This window comes from Miscanthus floridulus, chromosome 19 (genome assembly GCF_019320115.1).
Source record: "Miscanthus floridulus cultivar M001 chromosome 19, ASM1932011v1, whole genome shotgun sequence".
NCBI lineage: Eukaryota > Viridiplantae > Streptophyta > Magnoliopsida > Poales > Poaceae > Miscanthus > Miscanthus floridulus.
Window position 1 is genome coordinate 30,440,333 of NC_089598.1, and position 20,290 is coordinate 30,460,622.

Genomic DNA, 20,290 nt, shown 5'->3' on the forward strand with positions numbered 1-20,290 from the left:
CAGCGTCCGGTCAGCATTTGACCCTCCATTCACTTCCAACCCTCGATCATATGTGAATGAAGTTTGCTCCAATGGATCTAAGGGCTTTTTAGGAGCTACCTAGTGCTAGATTTAGCAAGTGTGCACCACACCTAACTCACTAGACTCACCTAGGTCAAGCTATCTGTCCATACCCCCCTTAATAGTATGGCCAAAGGAAAAACAAAGTCCTAAACTACTCTAAATGTCTCCTCAACACCAAACGACACTTAGAACTAGTCCATCCTTAACCTTGTCGTCCATCCTTTGAAAACTGAAACAATTTCCATCATAGGGGCATGACCACCATGATAGCCCAATCGATCTCCATTACTATGACCTAACTTAATTGCCTCTGCAAAATACATGTTAGTCACAGTAATCACGTATTGTCATTAATCACCGAAACCCAACTTGGGGCCTAGATGCTTTCAGTTACTTTTGGAGCTTGGCTCCTAGCCAGCTAGAGCGTCACCCGTGGAGCTTGCCAACTTGTGTGGCAGCCCCGAGAGATTGTAACCATCTCTTGAAGATAGTAAACTCATCCCTCATCTCAAGAGTTAAGTCTCTTGACTTGAGAATAAGGAAGGGTTAGAAAGCCCTAAGCCTTAGTGGCTAACCTCAACAACGTGGATGTAGGAAAGCCTTGGTGGCGAGCTGAACCACGGGATAAATCATTGTGTGTCTTGTTCTTGATTTACATTACTTGCATGTTATATTGTTGTTGAGGTGATTTCTAGGGTTTCTGGTCAATCTACTTATGTGTGGTGTTCCTACTACTTCTAGCTCTCGATCTGTGACTATCATACCTGTAGTAAGCTAAGAAATTTCTCTGATCTAAGTTTCCGTTCACTGATTTTGAACTGTGAGTCAAAGTTGTCTACAGGTGCGGCAGTGCCGCTGTTCTGGCCCAGGAGTGCCGCAGTCCAGTAGTGCCGCCCATCGAAGCGGTAGTGCCACAGGGTGAAATTGATAAAAGTTTAGGTGTTTGTTTTGACAGGCCTATTCACCCCCTCTACCATTTGATAAACCAACTTATAACCACCTTAAAATCAAGGGTCCAGATCTTAGGAAGGTGTACGAGGCGGCGGAGGGCGAGGGGCCTATGTAATGGGCCGACCGGTCTCACCACTGGGCCGCCCGGCTTGCTACTATGGCAGATGGGCCTCCCCTTCGGGTGGTGGGTCCTAGGCTCCGTCTTGAGTCGACTTCTGAAGGTTTCGTGAGTGGAATCACTTGTTGATGTCGGTTTACCTATTTGGAGTGTATGACAGTGGTCTTGGGAGCTGTTTTTTCTGGATAAATCTTCCAGCATCCAAATATTCACCAAAACTTGTGGAATTCATTAGTTTAAAACCCTATACCTATGTATGGTGATGGAATTAAGTGTATATGTAGAGTATATTAATGGTTTATAATTGACATTAACAACCGTCAACAAGTTCCCCACACTTGTTCTTTGCTCGTCCTCGAGTAAAGGTTAGAATAAACATAAACATAGCTTTTCAAGATATAGGACTAGCATACGGATTATTCCAAAATATTCCTTGTACCTATGGGATATGTGGAGTGGCTAACATATCTCCTTGAGCGGTTGAAAAGTGGAACAGCTCTCAAAGCGAAGTCATCTTCCCAAATTCTCATCTCAGTAACTTTGAGTTTTTAAAATTTTCACAAGAAAGACATAGTTCACTTTATACTCCTCAAATGGTACTCTCAAATCGCTTAATGGTGTATGATTCCTTACCAAGGCATAACATTGTGTTGCCTTCTTTTGTGTCATCCTACTTCTAAAAAGCTTGTGTGGAGTTTTAGGTAGGGATAAAATATGTAGCATACTTACCATGAATATATTGTAAAGTCAAATCCTGGATCCAAGAAGGGAAATGCCATACTCTTAGATCAAGATATGCATACGTGTGGAATATTTGGTGGCTAACCTAATTCTACTATGCTTCTTGAAAACATATCTCTCTCTCTCTCTTGAAACTTGGAAATAATTTTGCAAGAGATCAGGGGCTATTTTTGCTTTCTTCTTTTTTCTCTTTTTTTAGGTGGGCATCTAACTACCCATTGTTTTTAATATCTCGGACACTTTTGTGTCCATTTTTTCTTCTTTTGCATAGCCCATGTCTCTTTCTTCAACAAAATTTTTCAAGAGAGATATTCACAAGAACTTGGAGCATTTATTTGGTGGAATCCTAACAAACATATTTTTGCGTTCACCCCCAATGTAGGAGTAAAACATTTTGAGGAGGATGAAAAGCATGTTTTTGTGTACTCCCAGTATAGAAGCATCACATATATGTGGTGTGTACGTGATCTTGATCTTGGGAGCATGATAAATCTCTCAACAAGGGTCAACAAGACTTGACAAAACTCAATACAAAGCAAGTAGCTTATGTGGAAGGTTTGTATCCTACAAGTACGTATATAGCTCTGGTAGGAATTTATCACCATTGAGTATGTGACACTATAGTTTTATAATATTTTATCAAAAACAAATTCTCCAAGTACTTTGATTCGAACCGGTAGGATTTCTAAGCCAGAACTATATCACACTCCACAACAACTTAGTCAATATGATTTTCCTATATGATATTTTTTTTCCCACAAGCACCAAGTATATGTGAGGAATAAACATAATGCAGGCCAATCTTAAAGAGCTATATTCATATTCACTTCCAAAATTTTAACTTTACATGTGAAACTTGGTTCTTTTTAATTTGCATGTTTAAACAAATGCTAAACAGGAAGCATATGAATGAGTGAGAGAGAGGATCAAACTGAATTCCAGCAGTTGTGTGCAGGCTCCTTCACTAGTTCATGATGTGCTTCAACGCTTTTGTTCACAGTAGGAGTGTTGCACACCCCCCCACTTCTTCGAGACTATACCTAGCTTTTATTCATAGACAGAAAATGGTGAAAACACAAGGGACTCTTCTGGTGAGAGACACCAGAGAGTCAAAATTTTATTAAACTATTGAATTAGCCTAAGATCTAGAAGGAAATAAGAATAAAATTAAACTTTCTAAATTGGATCATTAAATTGCAAAAATTCAATCAAGTCAATTTCTTCTAATTTTTTAGGTTCAAGAAAAAACTTCAAACATTGACCATTTACCTTGAAGGTGTTACCTGTATCATCTTGGAGCATGACAGCACCATGTGATGAGGCTTCAATCACCTTAAATGGCCCTTCTCATTTGCTTCAAAGTTTTCCATAACCGAAAAGCTTTACTCTTGAGTTGAATAGTAGAACCTTATTTCCAGGCTTGAACTCCTTGTGCTTGATTCTCTTGTCATGCCATCTTTTGGTTCTCTCTTTGTAAATCTTAGAGCTATGATAAGCCTTCTCTCTCCATTCTTCTAGCTTAGATATTTGCATCTGACGATTCTTGCCAGCTAGGTGAAGATCCATGTCCCATCTCTTGATTGCCCAATGGGCCTTGAATTCCAATTCAACAGGCAAATGGCATGTTTTTCCATATACAAGCTGATAAGGTGACATACCTATGGGTGTCTTATATGTTGTTCGATACGCCCAAAGTGCATCATGAAGCTTGTACTTCCATTTCTTCCCCATCTCATCCATGGTCTTTTGTAGAATATTCTTGATTTGCTTATTTGATGTTTTAGCTTGACTGCTTGTTTGGGTATGGTATGGAGTTGCAATATTGTGCTTGACTCCATATTCTGCTATGAACTGATGGAAGGTCTTGTTGATAAAATGTGGCCCTCCATCACTAATAACCAATCGAGGTGTTCCAAATCATGGGAATATCACTTCATGGAACATCTTCTTAGCGTGCTTGGAGTCAGTGGCTCGACATGGTAATGCTTCTACCCATTTGGACACATAGCCTACTGCCACCAAGATGTATTCAGCGTCTCTAGACTTTGGGAATGGTCCCATGTAGTCAATCCCCCAGACATCAAACAACTCCACTTGAAGGTTGTTCATGAGTGGCATTGCATCCCGAGCATTGATGTTTTTTATATTTCTAGCATCTGGCACATCTTCTGACAAACTCCTTTATATCTTGATACATCGTTGGCCAGAAGAATCCACTTTGCCAAATCTTAGCATTTGTACGGAATGCTCCATAATGTCCTCAATAGGGTGATGCATAACATCTCTCTGTGATTTTCTTGGCTTCAAACATGGGGACACATCTCCGTAGCAATCCATCTTGATAGACCCAAAAAAGATATGGATCATCCCACAAGTAGAAACGGCTTTCATGTTTAAATTTCCTCTTATCTTCCCCTGGTGGAACATAACCTGCAACCATATAGTTCATAATATTTGCATACCATGGGTCAGAGTCTGTTACCTTAAGGAGTGTGTCGTCCCTCAGATAGTCATTAATATGTGACTCATGTGTTTCCTTATATTGAAGCCACGACAAGTGATCGGTGACCGAGTTCTCTACTCCTTTCTTATCTCTTATTTCTATGTCAAATTCTTGGAGCAGAAGAATCCATCGGATCAACTGAGGCTTAGCATCTTTCTTAGTGATGAGGTATTTAAGAGCAGCATGGTCTGTATAAATAATTATCTTTTCCCCCACTAAGTAAGATCTAAACTTGTCTATTGCAAAGACAACATCCAACAACTCTTTTTCATTGGTAGCATAATTGAGTTGTGGCCCGAACAAGGTGTTGCTAGCATAGGATATAGCATAGTGCTTTTTATCCTTGGTTTGGCCATGAACGACTCCTACAGCAAAGTCGCTAGCATCACACATGATCTCAAAGGATAGCTTCCAATCATGTGGTTGGATGATTGAAGCTAAAATGAGTGCCTTCTTGAGTATTTGAAAGGCTTCATGGCACTCATTGTTGAAAATGAAAGGTGCATCTTTAGCTAGGAGGCTAGTCAGGGGTCTAGCGGGAAAAGTTTTTGATGAAACGCCTATAGAACCCTGCATGGCCAAGAAAGCTACGAATGCCTTTCACATTCATGGGAGGTGGAAGTTGTTCAATGACTTTAATTTTTGCTCTATCCACCTCTATCCCATGTTCGGACACCTTGTGTCCTAGCACTAATCCTTCCCAAACCATAAAATGGCATTTCTCATAGCTCAGGACTAAGTGTTTTTTCTTCACACCGTTGTAAGACTTTGTCTAAATTCTCCAGACAATCATTGAAGGTTTTGCCATAGACGGTAAAGTCATCCATGCATACCTCCATGATTTTCTCAATCATATCGGAGAAAATAGACATCATGCACCATTGGAAAGAAGCTGGAGCATTGCATAATCCGAATGACATTCATCGGTATGAATATGTTCCATACGAGCATGTAAAAGTGGTCTTACTTTGGTCATCAAGGTGGATCGGGATTTGGTGATATCGGGAATACCCGTTAAGGAAACAAAAGAAGGAATAGTTCACGAGGCGTTTTAACATTTCATCAATGAATGGCAACGGGAAGTGATCCTTCTTAATGGTCTTATTAAGTTTTCGGTAGTCAATGCACATATGCCACCCGGTGACAGTTCGTTGAGGAACGAATTCATTCTTTTCATTCCTTACGACTGTCATCCCTCCTTTTTTGGCACAACTTGGACAGGGCTAACCCACTCAATATGAGGTATGGGATAGATAATCCCGACATGCAAAAGCTTAAGGACCTCCTTTTTAACAACTTCTCGCATAGCGTTGTTAAGCCTCCGTTGTGGTTCCCTCGATGGCGAAGAATTGGGATCGATAGGGATACGATGAGTGTAAAGAGTGGGACTAATCCCCTTGAGGTCTTGGAGTGAGTAGCCTATGGCTGATTTATGTCTTTCTACGACAATGACAAGTTTATAGGTTTCTTCTTGGGAAAGCTTGTCTCTTATGATGACAGGAGTTTCTCAATTGTTGTTGAGAAAAACATATTTCAAGCCAGAAGGAAGGGGTTTTAGCTCAATTGTAGGTTGTGATGGCACCTCCATTGGGTCTAGCTTAACAGGTTCAGCCAGCTCTTCCTCTTCTTGAATGAAATGTTCATCATCGAGAGCTGGTTGGCCCATGTCTTCTAAAGATGCCATTAAGACATTCTCAATAGGGTCTTATTTGGGCTTGGGTTCTACTATCGCGTTATTCGAGCGTGCAAGCGAGATAACGATAGGAGACTTTCCCAACTTAAAATTCAAGAGACCTTGTTTTGGTCTCTCTTGAAAGAGTGTCCCTAAAGGTACACCAATCAAGAGGGACATGTCCGATATATCATAGATATGAAAATCTAGATGGTACTCAGATCTTCTTATGCGCAAGGGAATATATCTCATGACCCCATAACTTTCAAGAGTAACTCCTGAAGGAATTCTCAAAAGCCTATGAGATGGGATCAAGGACTCCTTGGGGCAATGTTTTTCAGCCAAAGCCTTTGAAATAATATTCATCCCAATGGTAGAACTACAGTGAGCCTCTATGGTTGTTTTTTAGGATGCAAGTTAGAACATCTGAGGGGGCAATGATTTGGGCTACCTCAGTGGATAACTTTGTTTCTACCAACCACTCAAGGTTCATGATGGCTAAGATTCCTTTGATGTGCTCCATTAAAAAGGAATCATTGTGTGGACCATCGTTATCCTCAAATGGTGCAGAGTGCACCAGAGGCTTCACTTGAACTGGTAAATTCGAGGTGTTACCAAAATCTTCAAAGAGATCTTCCTCGATTTCAAAGGGGAACATGGAAGGATGGGGTTCATCATCCTCTAAAGTGTGGTGTGTTCCCATAGTGGGAGGTTCTTCAGCAACCAAATCATGAATAGAATTTAAAGGAATTTTCGATTCGGTTACATGTGCCTCCTCTTGTTGGTCGGGGCTTGGCTTGACTTCTTCTTTGGGAAACTCGTCAAAAACGCCAGTGTAGGGGGTGTTTTTAAGGATTTTCTCTAGAATGGCTTTCCCTTCACTAATGGTTTTGTGCGAGAACGAACCTCCTGAAGATATGTCGAGGTGGAGAGCAGCTTCCTTGCTAAGACCAAGATGGAAGTGATGTAAAAGGACATGATTAGACAAAAAGTGGTTTGGACCAGAGTTAATAAGGCTCATGAACCTAGCCTAAGCCGCTCCTAATGTCTTCTTCTCCTTCTGTTGAAAGGTAAGAACTTGTATTCGTAGAGCGGCAATTCGAGAAAGGGGGAAGAAAGCAAGACAAAATTTGTCTCGAAGTTCATCCCAACTTCCATTCACTCCTCTTACGGTATGAGCATACCATTGTTTTGCTCTACCCAAAATGGAGAACGAAAACAATTTCCATTTAATGGTCTCTTGTGTCATGCCAGCAATAGGTAGGCAAGAACACAATTGCTCAAATTCACGAAGGTGGGTGTAAGAATTTTTGTTTTCTATGCCAGAGAAGGATTGCTCCTGAACCATGGCTATGAAAGTAGGACGAAGCTCAGAGCCGTCAGTAAGAATGGGGTGCGACGATGGTGGAGGCTCCAATAATTCGCCCTTCGGAACCGAAAGTTGAATGATAGGTGTGGAATCCATGTGGTAGGGGTGGTTGAAAGAGGTAAAGGGATATACGGACGAACTTGGTTCAAAACTAGCACAACTATAGTTTTCCGGCAGCGGCGCCAGAAAGCTTGTTGATATTTGTTAACACACACAGAAAAATCCGCAAGCGCACAGATATCGATGTAGCTTTCACCCGGGAGTATTCCAGAGTATCGATTTTCATGAGGAACGCGAAGTGCTCTAGTAAGAATCAAGGTCATCTAAAGATAAAGATAGAAAACTGTTTTTGTGGGTAGAGAGGGATTTTCTAGGCTCAAACTAGATAACTAATGATCAAGCCTACAATACTTTACTTACTTTCGAGCAATAGTACCTTTTCAACTCTCGAAGGAGGTGAGAAAAAGGTAGTCGAGGGAAGGCTGCCTAAGCTCTATGAAACACCAATCCGAACGTGGTGGATTGCAACGGCCTGACAGAGCTGTCACCTCTGGGACTACCACAACTAACCGTGAGATTGGGCGCAAACTCAGGTAAACACTAGCCTAGACACCACGTTTACGCTAATGGTTACTACTCTAATCTAGATCTTAAGACTAGAGCACTCAATGCAAGCGGAGTTCCTATAAATAAAATATAGTAAGAACTGAATTTAATTAAATAGAGAACTAAGAAGTACCAATAGAAGAACCTGGATGTAACTTAAAGATGAATTAGATCTGTAGAGGTACAAAGTCGAGAAGAATCAGACAGATCCGGCTTCTCCTCAGATCTCTCTCCTCTCCTCTCCCTATTTTCTATAATTCAACTAGATGAGAATCATCTAGAGGGACACTACTACAATTAGGGTATAAAATAATGAAGCTCTGGAGCGTAGGGTGTGTAGATGTGTGTCTCCTGAAGGGGGTCTGGGCGTCCTTATATAGGCCGGGGTGGAGTAGGGGACAAGGAATCGAGGTGAAGTAGGGGGGCAAGGAATCGCCACGTCATCGATCCACGTCAACTCCCTCAATCACCGTTGGATAAACCGACATATAACTGCCTTAAAATCAAGGGTCCAGATCTTATGAAGACGTACGAGGCGGCGAAGGGTGAGGGGCTCTGTAATGGGCCGATCGGCCTCACCACTGGGCCGGGCGGCTTGCTAGTGTGGCAGATGGGCCTCCCCTTCGGGTGGTGGGTCCTGGGCTCCGTTTTGAGTCGACTTTTGCAGGTTTTGTGAGTGGAATCACTTGTTGATGTCGGTTTGCCTATTTGGAGTGTATGATAGTGGTCCCGGGAGCTGTTTTCTGGATAAATCTTTCTGCATCCAAATATTCATCAAAACTTGTGGAATTCATGAGTTTAAAACCCTATACTTATGTTTGGTGATGGAATTAAGTGTATATGTAGAGTATATTAATGGTTTATAATTGACACTAACAACCGTCAACAACAACTAATTTGTGAGATGAATTTTTAAGCCTAATTATGCCATGATTTGACAACGTGGTGCTACAGTAAATATACAATAACCATGTGCTAATGATGAATTAATCAGGCTTAATAAATTCGTCTCGCTAAGTACCGAGGACTCCTATAATTTATTTTATTATTACTCTCCTAACGCCTCGACGTGATACTTGTAGTCGCTGAATTTAAACAAAACCTTCGTACTACCACCGGTAGCAAACATGATGTCGCTATCAATCCATCAGTCTATGTGCGCGACACATTTCCTTTGTTTTGTTTATTCATTTTCCTTTTATTAGTTCCTTCCAAATAAAAGAGGCCATTGCCCATGCGTGCGTAGTCTCTTGGAAGTCTTATTTTAGAATGGGATCTCGGGACCCCGAGAAGAATGCATCGCCCGCCAGGCCCGATAACAATGGCCCTGGAGGGCGTGGTCGGCATTGGCATAACCAAGCAACCGTCGCTGCAATGCCTGGACGCCGTGGAGAACGCGGCCCGACGTGCCGAGGCAGAAGAGGGTACGGTGGAGCAGAATACAACGCCATGGATCGCGAGGAAGAAGGTCACAGCGCTTGCCATCTGCCTCGTCGCGTTGCCCGTCCTGATGACCACGGTTAGCCGGCGGGACTCGCCGTGGACGCCCGCGTCCTTTTGGCCGTTGGCGACATTCGCGCGGCAAGGTAACGTAGTAATCCACGCACTCTTGATCTCTCTCGATCCTCTGCCGCCGTGTGACGTGGTGTTGGATCTTCTGAATCGCGTGCTTTGGAACGGTTCCGATCGAAAGGAGATCTAATCTACTTTCCCGCGTGCGGAATTCGATGCAGAGAAGCTCCTCGGCGGCCTGCTCGTGCCGGGGTTCGACGAGCGGTCGTGCCTCAGCCGGTACCAGTCCGCGTTCTACCGCAAGAACCTGACGCGGTCGCCGTCCGCGCACCTTATCAAGCGGCTGCGCCAGCACGAGGCGCTGCAGCGCCGGTGCGGCCCGGGCACCGAGGCGTACAGGGCCGCGGCCGCGCGGCTCAGGCCCTGGCGCCGCGACGGCACCAACGACGGCGTCTGCAGGTACCTCGTGCTGGTGCCGTACAGGGGCCTCGGGAACAGGATCCTGGCCGTGGCGTCGGCGTTCCTCTACGCCGTGCTCACCGACCGCGTCCTGCTCCTCGACGGGAACACGTCGCTGGGCGACATCTTCTGCGAGCCGTTCCCGGGGACCTCATGGCTGCTGCCGTCGCACTTCCCGATCAGTAACCTCCAGAACCTGACGGGCGACGTGCGGGAGAGCTACAGGAACCTGGTGCAGAACGATAGCGCGGCGTCGCTGGTGTCCAGGCTCCCATACGTGTTCGTGGACCTCGACCATTCCTGCACGTACCACGACAAGCTCTTCTTCTGCGACGACGAGCGGCAGTTCCTCCGCCGCGCGCCGTGGCTGGTGATGAGGACGGACGGCTACTTCGTGCCGGCGCTGTTCCTGAACCCGGTGCACCAAGACGAGCTCGACAGGATGTTCCCTCGGAAAGACTCGGTGTTCTACCTGCTGGCGCACTACCTGTTCCACCCGACGAACAAAGTGTGGGGACTGATCACGAGGTTCCACAGCTCGTACCTGAGGGACTCAGACGAAAGACTGGGCATCCAGGTCAGGGTGTTCGACGGGGACACCCCTTTCCAGCACATCTTGGATCAGATCCTCGCCTGCACGTCGCAAGAACACCTGCTCCCCGATGTGGTGACGCAGGAACCGCCCCGTCCGTCGACGGCCGGTGCGTGGTCGAAGGCTGTTCTGATGACCGGGCTGAGCTCGTGGTACTACGAGAACATCCGGTGGAAGTACTGGCAGTCGGCGACGGCCACCGGCGAGGTCGTGAGCGTGTACCAGCCGAGCCACGAGGAGCACCAGCTCTCCGGCTACACGACGCACGACATGAAGGCGGTGGCGGAGATGTACCTCCTAGGCATGACCGACAAGATCGTCACCAGCGGCTGGTCGACGTTCGGCTACGTCGGCCACGGTCTCGGCGGGCTCACGCCATGGATCATGTTCAGGCCCGAAAACCACACCACGCCTTACCCGCCGTGCCGGCGGGCCAAGTCGATGGAGCCGTGCATGCACGGGCCGCCCTTCTACGACTGCAGGGCGAAGCACGGCGCTGATACGGGAAAGCTGGTGCCGCATGTCCAGCACTGTGAAGACATGAGCTGGGGGCTCAAACTAGTTCACCCCGAGTGAGACAGCAATAATGAAAAGGATATTTTTTATGACTCCAATTCGTGTGCTATTTCTGCGGATTTGTTCATTTCCACTAATGTACAGATAGATAGCACCATTGCGCAGAAGCAAGCATCTATGCAGGAGCAAAATCAATCGAACAGCTTGAGGCCGCCGCCGGCGTCCACATCTTCGCAGTGTCGCATGAAGGGCAGATGCGCCACCGGGTCAAGATCCTGTGCCGCCCGGCAGACGAGCGACGGCGGCGAGTGCAGGCATGGCTCCACCGACGCTGGCCTCACGCAAGCCACGGCGGCCCTCTTCGTAGTCCGGTCCGGCAGCATCAGCAGCCAAGGTCGCTGCCCAGCCAGCGAGTGCGCGACGTAGCCGAACGTCGAGAACCCCGTGGTCACCAACCTGTCGGAGTAGCTGAGCAGGAAGATCTCGGCCAGGGCGCGCTCGTTGTGCGCCCGCGCCTCCGAGTGCTGGTCCTGGTCGTGGCTCGGCTGGTACACCGTGACAACCTCGCCGGTCGCCGTCGCGTTGGTGTAGTACACGCTGTGCAGCTTGTCGTAGTACTCCGGCTTCAGGGAGACCACCAGCACGGCCTTCACCTTGGCCGCCGTGGCTTTGGACGGCCGGGCACCCGGCTCGCTGGTGTCGGTCACTTGTGGCAGGAGGTCGTGCTCCCGCGTGCATCGGATGATCTGCTCGTACATGATCTCAAACGTGAGCGGAAGGAACGGCGCGAGGCGGACCTGTATGCCGAGACGCTCGTCGGCGCCGGCGAGGTACCCGTCGTAGAACCTCTCCACAATCCCCCACGCTCGGTTCCCCGGGTGGAGGAGATACCTGCCGAGGTGGTGGAACACGGACGCCTTCGCCGGGAACATCAGGTCCAGCTCGGCCCGGTACATGGGCATGAGGAACAACGCCACGGCGAAGTAGCTGTCTGACCGGAGCACCATCCAGTTGAACCTGTCGAGCACGCGGTGGTCCTCCTCGCAGAACGTGTGATTCTGGAGCCGGAGCTGTGTCTGCTCCAGGTGGAAGTAGACGTAGGGCGGCAGCGCGCTAGCGTCGCCGCCGCCACCGCCGTCGTAGCGGACGACGTTGTTCTCAAGCATGCGCAGGTAGCTGTCATTTGAGCCGACCCAAAAGCCGTCCTTGTAGGGGAAGTCCGGCGGCAGGATCCACGAGGTCCCCGGGAACGGCTCGCAGAAGAGCCCCTCCATCTCGGGGGGTTCGTGAACGAGGAGGACGCGGCCGGTGAGCAGCGCGTAGAGGAAGGTCGAGACGACGCTGAGCATCCGGTTGCCCAGGCCCTGGATGGGGATCCACACCACGTACCTGCATTCGGCGCGGTCGCCGTTGCGGCCGGACGTGAGCTGCGCCATGGCCTCGCGGTAGTTCGCGGTGCCCGGTCCGCACCGCCGATGGTTCGACTCGTACTGCCTCAGCTTCTGGACGAGGTAAGGGGAGACCGGGAACGGCGGCGGCGTCTTCCATCGCTTGGACGCCTCGTACCGGCTGAGGCACGTCGCTGCGTCGAAGTCTGGCGAGAGAAGCCCACCGAGGAGCAGGTCGTGGTGAGCGTTCACTGGGGACGAGGACGCATTGCCGGAGCCTGCGATGCAAACGAATGGAAGAGTGAGAGCCGGGCCATTACCATGCATCAGATGCGTGTAGGCAAGAGATCGAAAGGAGCAAGTACTCTGCACCCCCGTGCGCTGCCAAACCAGGGAGTCGCCGGCGATGGAGGCGACAGCTCGGTCGCCGAAGAGGAAGAACAGGATCAGCAGTGGCAACGAGAGCAAGAAGACGGCAGTGACAGTGCCCAGACCGGTTGGCCGGCGTTTCTCTGTCTCCGGCAGATCTCGCTCTCCTTTGGTCGCCTTGGCGGAATCCATATGGCACGCCAACGCTAGCTACCCCCGCGGAAGTCCAGTGCAGGTTTCTTTTGTTTTGGACACCGGCCAGTTATCGAGAGGTCAACCATGGTAAGGAATTACTTTCTTAGCTGTGAGATCCTTGCATATAGATTATAGAAATGGTATCATGGGTGCGACTGCCCTATCTATGGCCCCACCTCTTCCTCACCCTTCGGCCTTCGAGGCTTCTTCGACCCTTCCCCTCATGTTTCAATGGCTGCTGCCCGTCGGTCGTTGGCCATCCCACAACCAAGGCATGCGGCTTGCCAAGCCCGCCCCGCTTGTCCGTGCCGCCTGCTGACCCTTGCACATGGCCATGGAGGTGCGCCTTTCGTGCTCTACCCCTACGTGTGGCCATGCAAGAGTGAGATGAACTAGGTGAGAGAGGGGAGAAGAAAAGTAATCTGCCTATGGGTCATCACAATGTCATGATGGATATAAGGGATGGTTTTTGAGTAATCGGTTATAGCTCTGCACTCCATCTCCTTAAATTGCTTTTACGAGATCTTCTACAACTGATTATAAGGGAGAGGAGAAACCATCAGCCTGCACTCCATCTCCTTAAGTTGCTCTGGCCTGATTATAAGGGAGAGGAGATAGGACATTTGATGAAGTTGCTCTGGCCTGAACCATTACTACCCCGTAAGAATATGAAGCTCCTAATTAACAAGTCCAGCAAGGAACTCCAATTCGTGGTAGAAAAAAAATGACCAAGCTTGGTACCCATAAACCAGGAGCTGGATAACAGGATAAGTAGATTGTTTCTTAGAAATTTACCAAAGCTGACACTCGGGTAATGCCTCACAGCTCACTCTAGAATTGAAGCATGGAATGTATTCAGCTTAAAACGAAGTCCATGAAGGAAACTACTCGAATTTGAACGTGCTACACTTTACAAACCAGTAGAGGCCCAAGAAATTCTGTATGTTGACTTCCAGTTGTCTCCTGAATCTTCTAAGATCTAAAAGCGTGTGAAAACAACGTAGAGTACTAGTACCAAGAAGTAATGAAACCTGTGCCGTTCGTATCCCCGTCTATCCTTCCGTGCCACAAACATAAATTGCACTCAATGCAGAACGAGGAACCAACCCAGCAAATGGTTTGAGTTCACTTTTGGATCCAGATCCAAAAGGTGTAGGTACCAAGTGCAACTCCTCGTGACAAATAGCAGCCAGAAGCAGTGAAATACAGATTTTGGGGAATGCAAATATATCACGCCTAGTGTTAAAAAAAGAGTTAAATGCACCAGCGGCCCTCAAACTTATAAGCGTGTGTCACATAGGTCCATGAACTTTGAAAATGTATTTTTGGGTCCGTAAATTTGTTAGGTGTTGCACCGCAGGATCATGCTTGCCATGTGAATATTTCTGGCTGACATGGCATTGCTAGCATGGCACGTATTTTCCATTTAACCCCTTATATTTATTTTTCTCTTGAAAAATAAATCCTCACGGTGCTGTCGGAGCGCAACCTCACGGTGCCGCTCGACATGGTGGACGCGTCGTCGTCCGGTGTGCTTGCCCCGACCCTGTTCTCGTTGGCACATAGCATGATCTCCTCGCTGCTGGAGTCTGTGGCCGTGTCTTTACTGGCGCGCGTGCTAGCGGCGGTCTTCTCCCTCAGCAGCTGCACCTTGATGTGTCGAGGTAGTCAGAGGCCGGCCGGGCGTCGGCCTGGCCCTGCTGCTAGCGAGGAACTGCTTCAGGTACCGAAGGACGCGGCAAATGGAGGCGAAGTGGCGAACGACGGGTGTTGCGCTGGGTCGGCGTGCCAGCACCGCTTCGTCATGGCGACCAGGTACTTGGGCGTCGAGAACAGGAACAAAGCGGCCACTCGCCAGCGTGGACGTTCTTGCTCGTCTTTCTTGTCTCCCTTCAAGTGGTTGTCCTCGAATGGGACCTTGCCCCCATCAGCAGCTCGAAGCAGATCATCACGAAGCTGTACACGTCCACCTTCTCCATGTGCATGTCACGGCTCTCCTTGAGAACACGCGTACCAGATGCAGTTGCCGTCGTCGCCACCGGCTGCATTGCCATTAGCAGATGCCTTTGCGTCGTTTGTGATGATGCATGCCCGGCCGCTCAAACCCGGCGACCTTGACGTGCACGTACCCATCGGAGTACCGCAGCTTCACGAGCACGTTGGACGGGTTGAGCTCGCCGCAGGGAGCTCATCTCCTCAACGTAGCTCTCCTCATCGTGGAAGCAATCAAGCAGTACGCATTGTGCGCCACTGACGAGAGCATCAAGACCTCGTCCTCGGCGTCCCCGTTGAAATGCTTCACTGTGAAGCTCTCCTCCATCCAATGCTCCTCCTTCACGTGGCTGCCGAGGCGCCTCCGCAATCCGCATGTTGTAGTCACCGGTTAACAGGATAGATACCAGGTGCAGCTTTCCCCGCGGCGGGGTCAGGACGTCGGCGAGCCGCGCTCTCCCTCGCCCTTCGTCAGTGGCTTTGGCACCGCCCAACAACTTCATCTCATCGAGCAGGTGACAGCAACCACCTGTCCTCTTTCCACACTGTGTCCGTCCGCGTAGTGAGTTCCTGGGACACTAAATATAGCTTGTCGTAGGCGTGCTGGAACAGGAGCCTAGGCTCGAGCATGCTCCTATTGTACTTGTTGGCAAGCATTAACAGCCTCTCCCACGCGATCTCATCGGCGTCGGAACCGGCGATTTCCACGCGATCTCGTCGGCGTCGAAACCGGCGACCTCCACGGCGGCCTTGATCGCGATGGTGACGCACGAGAGGATGCCATGGAGGTGCTGCTCCACGCACTCGGTGCCGTGCGCCACCACGGCGCGCGCCCACTAGCTGCCCCAGCCGCACGGGTCTAGGGACTAGGGAGGATTTATTTTTTAAGAGAAAAATAAATATAAGAGGTTAAGTGAAAAAATCATGCCACGTTAGCATGCCATGTCGGCAAAAAAACAGGTCTACGTGGCTGATATGGACCTACGATGCACCACCTAACTAAGTTTAGGGATCCAGAAATGTATTTTTAAAGTTCATGGACCTATGTGGCACACGCTTACAAGTTCGAGGACCGCTTTTGCATTTAACTCTTAAAAAAATATATATCACGCCTGCTGTCCTTTCTAAAAAAATATATTACGCCTACCAAAAACAGAGATTGTAACACAACAGCTTAAGCACTCGGCTAAAAACTATCCCAAAAAGGTCTACGTCTTACATAGAAAAGGTCTACGGAGTAGTAACAGTTTAGGGCCTATGGATGTCGTACTATGGCTTACATAGAAGAAAAAGGTCTGGAATGGAGTTTCTAAAAAAACAGAAAGACTATAGTTTTAGCAAAAGCATGGTTTTCAAAACTACAAGGTTTGTGACGTCCAAACACCTTGGCATTCCAAAACCAAAACATTTCAAAAATCATGGTACTTTTCCAACTGCTCCGAAAATACTCTGCATCCAAATAGGACCTTTAAGCATTCATCTCTTTTTCTATTGTATAATCCTGAGAATACTTTCATGAAACTATATTGCTAGGTGATTTACCAATGTTGCATCTTACTCTTCATCAAATCTTCTTGTGTAACCTGTGTTAGTTTTTGTGAATAGATGCAACAACAAAATTGTTTCACAGCCATATTCTATCACTAAGTTAATTTTCCCTCACCAAGCTAACCATGAAAATTGCTGTCCAAAGAAAAAGCTCAGGCAGTAATTTGATATTTTGTTTGGCTGACCATCATAGCATTTAAAGTGAATGGTCTGTTCAAACTCTGGGCTATCACCGTGGAACAAAATCACGCTGATACCTCATTGATATGTTGGTTGAGGCTCTTCCCAGGGGGTATAAAGATTAAATCATCCCAGCCAGAATTTCTCTCATTTATCTGCAGAATCAAATAGCAGAATGGTAAGAACTGTTGAACTAGCACAACTGTACAGGCAATCCATTGTGCCATTTTATCTCCATCATACCTCCATTTTCTTCAGGACATCCTCCAAACTCCCAACCTGGAAGAAAAACACAGAAGAGTTAAAGTAGCTGTCATGAGAGATTTACGCGAGCTATAACTGAACATAACTACATACCATAATTTGCTTAGACAAGGCTGACCCTCTTGAACCTTTGGAAGCCCTTGTAAGTTCTCTTTCTATGTCTTCCTGAACCACGAGGTAAGTGTTAAAAACCTAATCAAGGTCTAAGGAACACAACATGATATAAAATGCAGCCTGGCGAACCTTTTGAAAATATATTGGACAGTAGCGCTTCTTCTGCTTCTTCACAACCAGAAGATCTGACTGCACATGCAATTGGAACATTTTCATTGCAGCAATTAATGGTTCATAGTAGCAGTGAGGATCATGAACCCCCAAAACAGAAGTCTAGTGGCACAAATATCAGAATAGTATAAAACTAAAAGGAACTGCACAACAATCTCAAAAGTAAAGTGTGGAGTGGAGCATCTCCCGGAAAAAGATAGACACCATTCTGATGAAGCTCAAGCGACAATGTATGAAACTCTAAACATCCGGGCAGTTATTTTATCTACACTAATGCAACAATTGCTGTTTGGTTGATTGTGTTTTGTATGCATTTTCACTTTCTATAGGTAGTTTTTTTGCTGTGTGGTCACTCTTTCATGCCAGAAACCACATACAATTTATCTTAATGAAGAAAAAGGGTTATGCTGTCCCTTTGCATAAAAGCTCCAGATGAGAATAAATATAATAAACTCGGAAAGGAAAAAAAGAAAGGAATTTGATTGGAGACAGCACAGCATGACTAGTTGACTAAGAACAGAATGGGCGTACAATTAATAATTCTCAATAAATAGGGATGGGCAAGTAAATCATAGAAACAACTAAACAGCTTCAAATTTTTTCACACCTTTTCTTCTCTACCAATATCCATTAGATTTAGCAATAGCTAAATGCACTAGCAATTATTAGAGCCAAGGCATCAATCAACAATTTGCTAGTGGTCTTTAATTTTCCCAAGAGAGGAATTACTGTTATTTGCTTAATCAAGAAAATGTTTACTAATTGCTAGGATGTGTTTCCGGTTACAAAGGTATGGAGGTAGCTACCCAAGGTTACACTTAATTTGTGGTACAAATGAAGGGTTTCCTTGTGGGCATCCTAGTGAATTAATACATGCGAGTATTTGACTGAGTTTAGCATGTATAACAAGAGCTACTCATGGCATCAAATTGACACGACTCACAAGAAACTAAAATCGAATAGGTCAATATGGAGGATATTACCTGAAAAACAGGAACACCATCAAAAGCAGTTAAGCCCGATTTCATCTGGAAAATAAAAAGGGTAATACATGTCACAAGGATGAAGACTTAACTTGTTCTAAAGCCAAAAGTATGTGTTACCTAAACTTAACTTAGATTTACAAATGTGCGCTATGGAGAATCATTGCAGGTCATTAGGTCAACAAGTCCATCCAGGAAAAAAAAACACAGAAAGATTCGACACTTAGCACTATGGTAAAAACTAACACTTCACATGTTCTATGTCCATATGTCTAGGATTCATGCATTATGTTGAAGACATACAATCCACAAATGTACAGGCTTCTTACCCATTTATTGGGATTGCTCAAAGTAACAAAATCTTTTCAAACATATGTTTTCTTTGAAATGTTGGAACATGTTAAACCAATAGCTATGGTTATGCATTTTGCCAAGTCATACTTATTATGTAGAGTTTCTGCATGTGCTATGGGAATATTGCTAGTACACTAGTAATTACATGATTGGCCACAGTCCAACCACTGTTGGCCAATGATAGCCAAGGAAGTCAAATATTACGGCATTTAATTACAAGATATGGAGAAATGGACATACATATTCCATCCCTATAGTTGTAATAAAATAACAAGAAAGTAAAGTAATAATAATTGAAACAATAATCATTGTATTGCTACTTTCAAGAGCAATTGCAATCTGCCTGATGGATCTAAATTCTACTCAGATCGTAGGGAGAGGGGAGGGAGTAGATTATAAATAGGTCCAGGTATATAATAAGATAATAGAGCAATGAGTGAAAAATCTATTAAAGAGCAGACCTCCAGTGCATTCTTTATTTGAAGAGGGATGGGTAAGAACCGAAATGCGATACCTTCAGCCTTCAGCATATAGACCTGCATAAAAGAGCAAAGTTATGAGGTATATGTTTGCATTATGAAACATATAATAGAGTATCAGTCAGGTTCAAGGTAAACATAATGTCTATGCATGCACTAGAATGACCAAAGCTGCAGTGGCGTCAACCAAGCTTAACGCACCTTAAAAGCATGAACAAGATAAGCTAATAAAGAATTGGCTACCTAAATCAGGAGAGCGTCCACAATTCCTCGTCGATAAGCCAGATAGAACTACTCAAAGTTAGAAGTCTTACCTCTCACGTTGCTAATAAGTTAAGATGCCTCCAATTACTGGAATGGCTTTCATACTTCAAATAAAACACAAAAAACCTTACAAAACCCACTATTCAATGAAAAATTGGCCCATCAAGTCTTGACATGATCAACCACAAGACATACAGAATGAAACCAACCTGATCAAGTGTAATAGACACCACTTTTGCCCCCTTCCCTAACACCGGTTGCCGCGTCCTCACCTAAACCACACAAACCCCCGAACAACCAGTGAATAATCCAAAACCAAAGCCCAAAGAAAACAGGTGGCTAGAGAGCAGGGAATACATACGACAGGAGGGCGTCGGCGTCCTCCGAACGGAAGCAGAGGAGGCCGAGGGAGCGGAGGCCGGTGGCAGGGTCGGAGACGAGCACGAACTCGTTGCTGGAATTGCAGACAGTGAAGACGGGAGTGCCGGTGAGAGCGCGCGCGACCTCATCGGGCGCGAGCGCGAGAGATAAGGAGGCGCCCTGGGGGGCCGGCGTGCGCGCGGCCGCGGCGGCGAGGGCGGGGCGCGGGGCGTTCAGGTGGGAAGCCAAGCGGGAGAGATGGTGCTGGAGGAAGGAGGCGGCGGCTGCGAGCGGGTTTGGAGGCGGCGACGCAGCGGAGGGGAAGGGGGCCGGGTCGGACATGGGCGCAGCGGCGAGGGGGAGGGAGGGGCGCGTGGAGATGGAGTCGGGCGGCGCCATCGCGTGGGTTGCGGTTGCAGCGGTGAGAGGCGCTTCGGTGGTGGCGTGGCGTCTTGTTGGTCGGCGGCGTCGACGAGAAGCGCCGGGCGCGGGGCCGGTTCGGTTCAGCTTGAGCCCAGCCCCTCTGG

At 47.1% G+C, this 20,290-nt stretch overlaps 3 protein-coding genes and 1 pseudogene across 3 annotated transcripts; 1 reads left to right on the plus strand and 3 right to left on the minus strand.

The window, feature by feature from the left end:
• The first annotated feature begins 9,344 nt into the window (after window positions 1-9,344).
• On the plus strand, window positions 9,345-11,196 carry LOC136528895 (galactoside 2-alpha-L-fucosyltransferase-like). Its single transcript, XM_066521890.1, has 2 exons — window positions 9,345-9,609; window positions 9,757-11,196. Exons 1-2 carry the CDS (start codon window positions 9,345-9,347, stop codon window positions 11,160-11,162), a joined length of 1,671 nt encoding a protein of 556 aa, XP_066377987.1. The 3' UTR covers window positions 11,163-11,196.
• A 4-nt stretch (window positions 11,197-11,200) lies between these two features.
• Window positions 11,201-13,063, minus strand: LOC136528896 (putative fucosyltransferase 10). The gene is made up of 2 exons (XM_066521891.1): window positions 12,856-13,063; window positions 11,201-12,768 (listed from the first exon to the last, which is right to left on the minus strand). Exons 1-2 carry the CDS (start codon window positions 13,049-13,051, stop codon window positions 11,294-11,296), a joined length of 1,671 nt encoding a protein of 556 aa, XP_066377988.1. The 5' UTR covers window positions 13,052-13,063; the 3' UTR covers window positions 11,201-11,293.
• A 1,431-nt stretch (window positions 13,064-14,494) lies between these two features.
• LOC136525815 (uncharacterized) lies at window positions 14,495-16,785 on the minus strand (annotated as a pseudogene).
• LOC136527858 (protein TIC 22, chloroplastic-like) lies at window positions 16,584-20,290 on the minus strand. The gene is made up of 8 exons (XM_066520710.1): window positions 19,761-20,290; window positions 19,613-19,675; window positions 19,122-19,196; window positions 18,307-18,351; window positions 17,282-17,341; window positions 17,132-17,203; window positions 17,018-17,053; window positions 16,584-16,929 (listed from the first exon to the last, which is right to left on the minus strand). The coding sequence occupies exons 1-8, from the start codon at window positions 20,160-20,162 to the stop codon at window positions 16,840-16,842; spliced, it is 843 nt and encodes a 280-aa protein (XP_066376807.1). The 5' UTR covers window positions 20,163-20,290; the 3' UTR covers window positions 16,584-16,839.